General features: G+C 42.0%; 1 protein-coding gene across 1 annotated transcript in view; it reads right to left on the reverse strand.

Annotated features, from left to right (window-relative positions):
• Positions 1–7,421, reverse strand: part of LOC138952845 (uncharacterized) — an 8,491-nt gene extending 1,070 nt beyond the window's left edge. Inside the window, exons 1-6 of the mRNA XM_070324575.1 lie at positions 7,272–7,421; positions 5,527–5,606; positions 3,091–3,180; positions 2,582–2,686; positions 1,302–1,413; positions 729–910 (exon numbers count right to left, since the gene is read on the reverse strand). Of these exons, the coding sequence (XP_070180676.1) occupies positions 729–910; positions 1,302–1,413; positions 2,582–2,686; positions 3,091–3,180; positions 5,527–5,606; positions 7,272–7,320 (618 nt within the window). The 5' untranslated portion in view covers positions 7,321–7,421. The remainder of the gene's footprint in view (positions 1–728; positions 911–1,301; positions 1,414–2,581; positions 2,687–3,090; positions 3,181–5,526; positions 5,607–7,271) is intronic.
• Positions 7,422–7,908: the final 487 nt, after the last annotated feature.

Here is a 7,908-nt window from a genome sequence, read left to right on the forward strand (position 1 = left end):
ATTTTGGTCACATTTCATAAGGGTCAAAGTGACCTTGACCTTGATCATATGTGACCAAATGTGTCTCATGATGAAAGCATAACATGTGCCCCACATAATGTTTAAGTTTGAAACAGTTATCTTCCATAGTTCAGGGTCAAGGTCACTTCAAAATATGTATACAATCCAACTTTGAAGAGCTCCTGTGACCTTGACCTTGAAGCAAGGTAAATCAAACTGGTATCAAAAGATGGGGCTTACTTTGCCCTATATATCATATATAGGTGAGGTATTCAATTTCAAAAACTTCAGAGAAAATGGGAAAAATGTGAAAAATAGCTGTTTTTTAGGCAACATTTATGGCCCCTGCGACCTTGACCTTGAAGCAAGGTCAAGATGCTATGTATGTTTTTTGGGGCCTTGTCATCATACACCATCTTGCCAAATTTGGTACTGATAGACTGAATAGTGTCCAAGAAATATCCAACGTTAAAGTTTTCCGGACGGACGGACGGACGGACGGACGGACGTCCGGACGTCCGGACGTCCGGACGGACGGACGGACGGACGACTCGGGTGAGTACATAGACTCACTTTTGCTTCGCATGTGAGTCAAAAAATTATTTACACTGACAGAGCACCTGATGTGACCCTGGTGTGTATCGGTATCGTATAACATTAAATGTTCCAATGATTAAACTTTCTTGTGGTTTGATTCTTCAAAAAACAGAAATATGGTATACACTGACCACAGGTTGCACAGAGCACCTGATGTGGAACTGGTTCAGCGCCACACGCTGGTCGTTAAACTCTGCACGTGCAGCCATGGAAAGACTGTTGAGTGCCCCCGACCCTACAGACAGGAAGGACGTTTTGGGAGCGATGTACTCATCGCCGGCGTGTCCTGTTACCACTGTGTAGGTGGGGGTACCTGCAAACCGGACCAGAACATTTACGATAATAAGAATAACGGTATTTAAATCACGCTAATCCTGTAATGGTTCCAATTGTGTGTGTGGTGTGTGTGTGTGTGTGTGTGTGTGTGTGTGTGTGTATGGGCGTGCGTACGTGCGTGCGTGCGTGCGTGCGTGCGTGCGTACGTGCGTGTGTGTGTGTATGTGAGCGTGTGCGTGTGTGTGTGTGGAAGTGTGATTGTGTGAGCATGTGTATGTGTGTGTTGGGGGGGGAGGGTAAGTGCGTACGTGCGTGTGTGGTTGTGTTTGTGTGTGTTTGTGCTTTTGCACAATATCCTATTGCAACGCTTGCATACTGAACTTCAATCCTTGCAGAATAAATCTAGTACACTCTCATTTTCTGCTTACCTTCTCGGAGATTGAGATAGGGAAGGAAAGTACGCATCATCAGAAAGTGGCTGACTACAGTTCTCTGTGACCTGTTGAATTCTGCCAGGGTCTGTTCGGTCAACCAACCTTTCTGATCACATCAAAAACAACAACAATGAGTTTTACGTAAATCGATCTGGAAATCATTTTAGTTTATCATAAACCTAATTACATAATGATATCGTTTAGTTAGTGGCTACTTTTACCACGGCGAGAACGACACCCACAGCTACCAACACAACTGATTTGCTACTTGGTTATGGTGTCATTTGAAGCTCAAAGTCAAATGATGAGGAGAAACAAGTATCACCACAAAAAGCAACTTAAAGGCACATTACTTCTCGAAAAAAACCAGTTGGGCTCACCACCTCAGATCTGTCCAGGTATTTACATGGGATCAGACCATCCCTCCACTTAATCACATACCAAAATTCAACAGCCTGACTGCTTGCTGTGGTGATCGAGTTGGCATTTTTGATGAAGTTAAAATTATAAAATTATGAAATAAATTTCATTGACAACAAAAATTCCCTGAGTTCACACGGAGCACCCAAGCTTTCTATTTGTGTATGTGACCAAGTAGAGGGATGGCCTCATCCCATGCAAAAGCTTTAGGCAAAAAAAATTAAAAAAATAGTCTGTTTACGGTAACATAGGCCCAAAAAAATAGGGTCGGTAGGTCGGGATTTTTATTTTGTTTAATTTTTTTTAAACATATTTTTAAGTTATTTTGCCAAAAAACAAAGACTTTTTTTTTCCCAAATGCCAAAAAAAAGAGTCTAGGGTCGCGCGAAAAAATAGGGTCGGTCGGGATACCGTTAACAGACTTTTTATTTTTGTTTTGGCCTTACCAGATCTGACATGGTGAGCCGACCTCAGTGTTAACACGGGAAGGGGTGTACCTTTAAAACAAGAATTGACATTTGGTAAATATCGTATACAGTTCGTAAACCCTGACCTTGGCATACCTGCCAGTGGTTACCAATAATGTCCACCACATGAAAGAAACTAAATAAGAATTGTCGTTGACAGTGAATACAGTGGAACCCCCCTTTTAAGACCTCGAAAAATCTGAGAAAATCAGGTCTTAAAAAGGGGGAATTGTAAAATGGGGGTACATTTACAGAGGTTATGAACAGAAAATCTGAGAAAACAACGTCTTAAAAAGGAGGGAGTCTTAAATTGGGGGGGGGGGTCTTAAAAGTTAAATGGGGGGTTCCACTGTACCCGACAGGTATATATAGTAAGCCCTGACGTACTTGCCAGTAGTTACCGATGCTGGCAACAACGTGATTGACGCTGTGTTCTCCAGTGGAGGCTTTCTTGAACACACGCTTCACTCCATCGTAGGTGGACAGGTCACCCTGCATGACGTCACAGCGGTCATTCGTCATGTCAGTAATCAGATTATAAGTGGCTGGCGGTAGATTATGAGTACTGAATATCCTACGGACAACACTTCATTTAGCAGATCACTATACCGCTTTGTAAATTATACTTGACTGTGACTTAGAACACAAAAGCGTTAAAAAAAAAAGCGACACATGTAACCATTCGAGAAGTTTTCAATCGTAAAAACAATATATTTACAAAAGAAACAACGTCGCAACAACAACAACAACAACAACAACAACAACAACAACAACAACAACAACAACAACAACAACAGCAAGTACATTAAAATGAATATACATCCTTTAAACGCATTCTTATGCATACATATAGGAATATTAAGGCTGTTATTAAAACTATTAATACATGCACTGACCTCGACGACAGACAGATTGGCTTTGACGTCATCGGAAACGACGTCATGAAGAACACAAAACTTATCCAATGACCGGGTTGCCACCAGCACCTGGTTTCACATCGAACAATCAAACGCGATGTATATAAATGTTATAAATAGCATATTTTTTCTGAAACAATTGTGACGTTAAGTAATTTACTTTATTTGAGCATTTTAGTTTGAAAAGTACGTCAGTCAACATCAAAAATACCTCATTGAAGCCGTCAACGTGAACGTCTGGAACAGCTACACGACGTATGGAACGCCAGATACGCCATGTCCCCGCGGAATTCCTCGCGTAATTCCGCGCGGACTTTCGAGCTATTCTCGTCGTTGATTGGTCAGAAATTCCGCCCGGACTTTTAATGTCCGGGCGGAATTCCTCGAGGAATTACGCGAGGAATTCCGCCCGGACTTTCGAGCTGTACTTGTCTTTGATTGGTTCAAATGTCCTCGCGTAATTCCGCCCGGACTTTTATCGGGAACGTTCGTATGGGTTCGGTACTTTCTGCCCGGAATTTTAGATCGAGAAATTTAAAAAAGTTGGAACGGAATAGAATCGGATCGAGTATAAATGTCCTCCAGCAATTCCGCCCGGACTTTTATCGCAAACGTTCGGCACTCGTTTTGCACGGACTTTTAGATAGAGACATCAGAACAGTGGGATTGGAAGAGAGTCGGATCAAAGAAACCAACATTAACCGCGCGCGCGCGTGTGTGAGTGTGAACACAGCTATTTCGTGGAAGCGGTTCTTGCAAACAGTACACACTTCAGATAAGTGCTCATGAGTTGTTTCCCTTGATTCAAATAAAGGGGTTTGACTGACTGAACACAGAGATTCTGTCCAAGGAGATCATACCCAGGAACTCTCATGTCAAATTTCATACAGATCGGCCCAGTAGCTTAGTCTGAATCACTCTACACACACACACAGACAGACAGACAGACACACACACACACACACACACACACACACACACGCACGCACGCACACACACACACACACAAACACAGACACACACGCACATACACCACGACCCTCGTTTCGATTCCCCCTCGATGTTAAAATATTTAGTCAAAACTTGACTAAATATAAAAAAGGTCTGACAAGGCGTGTAGGCTACGTCGAATGACAAATATATATATACCCTTACTTGAATAAAATGCTATACCAGCCAAAAATAAACCAGAAAATACATCTCTGACAACAACAACAACAACAACAACAACAACAACAACAACAACAACAACAACAACAACAACAACAACAACAACTCAATTCATGTCTGCAAAGGAAGCAGGACAGTTGCTGATTTCAGTACGTATCTAAAGAAGTAGATGCCCATATAGCGAGCAAAATTGCGTACAGATCTGTCTAAAATCTGTATTTTTCTGTTTAATTTAACATTCTGCCTGTAAGAAAATGTCTTCTTCAAGCACCTATGATACATGGGTCTTGGCAATGATCGCATTCACATCTTGCACCATTAACAGCGCAACATCAATTGCTATTTGTAATCCTGCGTTTTGAAGAATTTGAGTGATCGCCCTTGATTTCAAAGCAATTACATATGAGTGTCCGGTAAATTCCCATTCCATGTTTTTAGTGAGTAGAGAATAGCTCGAAAGTCCGGGCGGAATTCCTCGCGTAATTCCTCGCGTAATTCCTCGAGGAATTGCGCGAGGACATTAAAAGTCCGGGCGGAATTTCTGACCAATCAACGACGAGAATAGCTCGAAAGTCCGCGCGGAATTACGCGAGGAATTCCGCGGGGACATGGCGTATCTGGCGTTCCATACACGACGTGGCACGGCATACCTTGTCGTGAAATGAAACCAGTCCGAGTCTGGAGATACGCGCGCGATATAAGACTTCATATATATAAAAATATATAAAAATAAAAATAAAAAATAAAATTTAAAAAAAAGAAATAAAACCAAAATAGTTCGTCTATCCTATTGGTAATTGAGAGATATGGCAAAAAGCAGAGATCACGCTTGGCATTTCATAAACCGCTATCGTCTAAAGAATGGGAAGGGTAGCTCTTTCAAAAGCCGTTCAGCCAGTAACAATTAACAATCGGCCAAACTGAGCACAATGACATTGTGACAAATGTTTTTCCAGACACGCGGACTGTCAGCTACTTTCAAAAGAATACGAAGAACAAGATCAAAAACAACGATGTAATTCCAATTACAGCGCACAAAGCCATGGGCAATTGTTTTGGTGCGGGTAGCATATACTTCTTACAAATACTGCATCTGTAAAGTACAATGACACAATGACTGATCATTTGGCTGTTTTCCTGTCTAATATTTTCAATATTGAACCAATACAATACAATGTTGAAGTTTCCAGTAAACACGAACACCAATGTGAATACAATTATAAAGACATTGGCAAAATGACCTACCTTGGCTCCCTGTTTCAGTAGGGAAATGACAGTGCCAGAGCCCACGATACCAGTGCCCCCAGCAACCAGCACATTGGTCCCTGAAGTGACACCATGCAAGGGTGGGAATCATGAATTCTGCTTATAAACCCAAATATTGATTTTCCTCTTCAGGTATTCAATGCAACCAGAATAATTATCACTGTAGTGACATCATGTAGGGGTGGGAATGGTGGCCCCTGTTGTTGAACTCAAAAATAGATTCCATGTATTTGATCATTCTGATAATCATCGGTCCACGCTCTCGCTCAGTGACTCAGGACACATCCACTTTTAACCGGTGTCCGCTCCGCAGCCATTTTGTTATGATCCCGTGACAAAGTTGATTATCACGTGACACTTTTGCCATATTTAGAGTTGTTTGCACAGTAAATACATCCGCGAAACATCGCTTGAAATTGTCTTACATAACAATTCTTTTGTAATTTAAAAATTACACAACACCATGAAAATTCATTATCGACGATCGCGAATCTGCTTATATCAATAACACATTACGAAAAGCTCTAAATATGTTAAAAAAAATAAATTAAAACATTTTAAAAATCGATTTCTTCTCCAAAGAAAGAAAACGAAGGCATCCTGTCAGGGATAAATGAGACCCGAAGGGAAGGAACTCATTTTACCTGAGTTCAGGATGGCATTTGATATCAAAAGCAACCAGCACACTGGTAGCTAAAGTTACACCATGTACGAATGTGGATCATGGGCTATGTTGGTGAACTCAAACAATTAATTTCAAGCTTTCGATATCCAAAGCAACCAGCACGCTGGTCCCTAAAACGATAGCCTGCACGCCATATGTACAGGTGTGAATCGCTTTGGATACCCAAAGTAACCAGCAAACAGGGTTGAGGAGCACAAACCGAAAGTGGGTTCCACCCAACTGTGTGGGAACTATCTGCGGGATCCGATTGGTTGAAATCACATTACATTTCAATAAATTTCAACCAATCAGTCCGACCCCGCCGCTGCGTACCACACAGTTTGGTGGACCCAGTTTCGCATACTGCACCTCAGCTCCGGTCCATGAAGCGTCATCATGTACAGGTGTGTTGGTCAACTCAGACATTGGTGCCAAGCTAGCTTTCTATCATTACCAACCAGCACTTTGCTCCCTGCGCCGATAATTAGTACGGATGTGAATCGTGGATCGTGCTGATGAACAAAAAGATTGATTCCAAGCTTTCAATATTCAAAAACCTCTGCTGACAACATCTAAACTACGATAGTTGACCTTCTTTAGCCACTGGCACTCCTCGTTGTGACACATAGTGGGCATTACAAATGGATTGCTATTGTGAAGAGATAATGTCAAACCTTCATCTCCTGGTCATGAAAATGGGCTTAACTTAACAAGAGATATAGTAGATGAGTGAGAAAACAAAGAATTGAACAACAGACGGCCGACCGGAGTCTTTGAGTGGGTGCGTGAGTGAGTGAATGAGTCAAATGGATCAATACCAGCGAATCGGGTGAATTGATAATTAACAGAGCAGCTGACCAATTGATTTTTTTTTTACAAAATAAATTCAATGATAATTATGTCTATAAAGTGAATGAGGCAAAGTTAGGCTAGAACTAGAAGGAAGATAAGTCAGTGTGAGAAGAAAAACTGGACACTGTCTGTAACAACAGCTCTGCAAAGAATGATTGCACGGATATACCCGATGGAAGACCGACAGTACAGGTAATTCTGGTCTTACCTGCCTTGATGCCCACCAGGGCTGGGTACCACACGCGCAGCACGCCCATCAGGGCGATGTGACAGGCTGTACAAGATGATCTGAAGATCCCCTAGCCCGAGATGTTCCAAGGCACGCCATTCACTTTGACGTCGTAAATGTTCAGACGTGACGTACAGAGAATGACGTAAGCATTAGGTTTAGAGCCGTGAACAGACACTTTTTTTTTGTATCGGTGACCAAAACGAATTCACAGTGCACGTGCGAGCGTACGCGGGGGTTTGTGCAGTTGTGAAAAGTACAACAAACACACAAAATAATGACAGAGTGCTCCTTAACGGTTAATGTTTAAGTAAATCAATCCTGTAGCCGTAGGTCTCTGTCTTCTCTTTAACTGATTGATTGATTTGTTGGTTGATTGATGTATGGATGGATCGATTGACTGATTAATTGATTGAACATAGCCTACTATTGGCTGAATGTCAGGTAGCTCCTGTGCATATATGCACGAGTGTATATCAGTAATTATGCAATACAGTTATATGCACGTGCCTGCGTACACCTGCTTGTCAGTTGCGCGTAGGCCTACGTGCCTGCGTGTCAGTGTGTGTAGAGGTGGGGGGTGGAGGCACATATGATTCATCGATCGATTGACTGT

Source organism: Littorina saxatilis, linkage group LG17 (assembly GCF_037325665.1).
Source record: "Littorina saxatilis isolate snail1 linkage group LG17, US_GU_Lsax_2.0, whole genome shotgun sequence".
Taxonomy (NCBI): Eukaryota; Metazoa; Mollusca; class Gastropoda; order Littorinimorpha; family Littorinidae; genus Littorina; species Littorina saxatilis.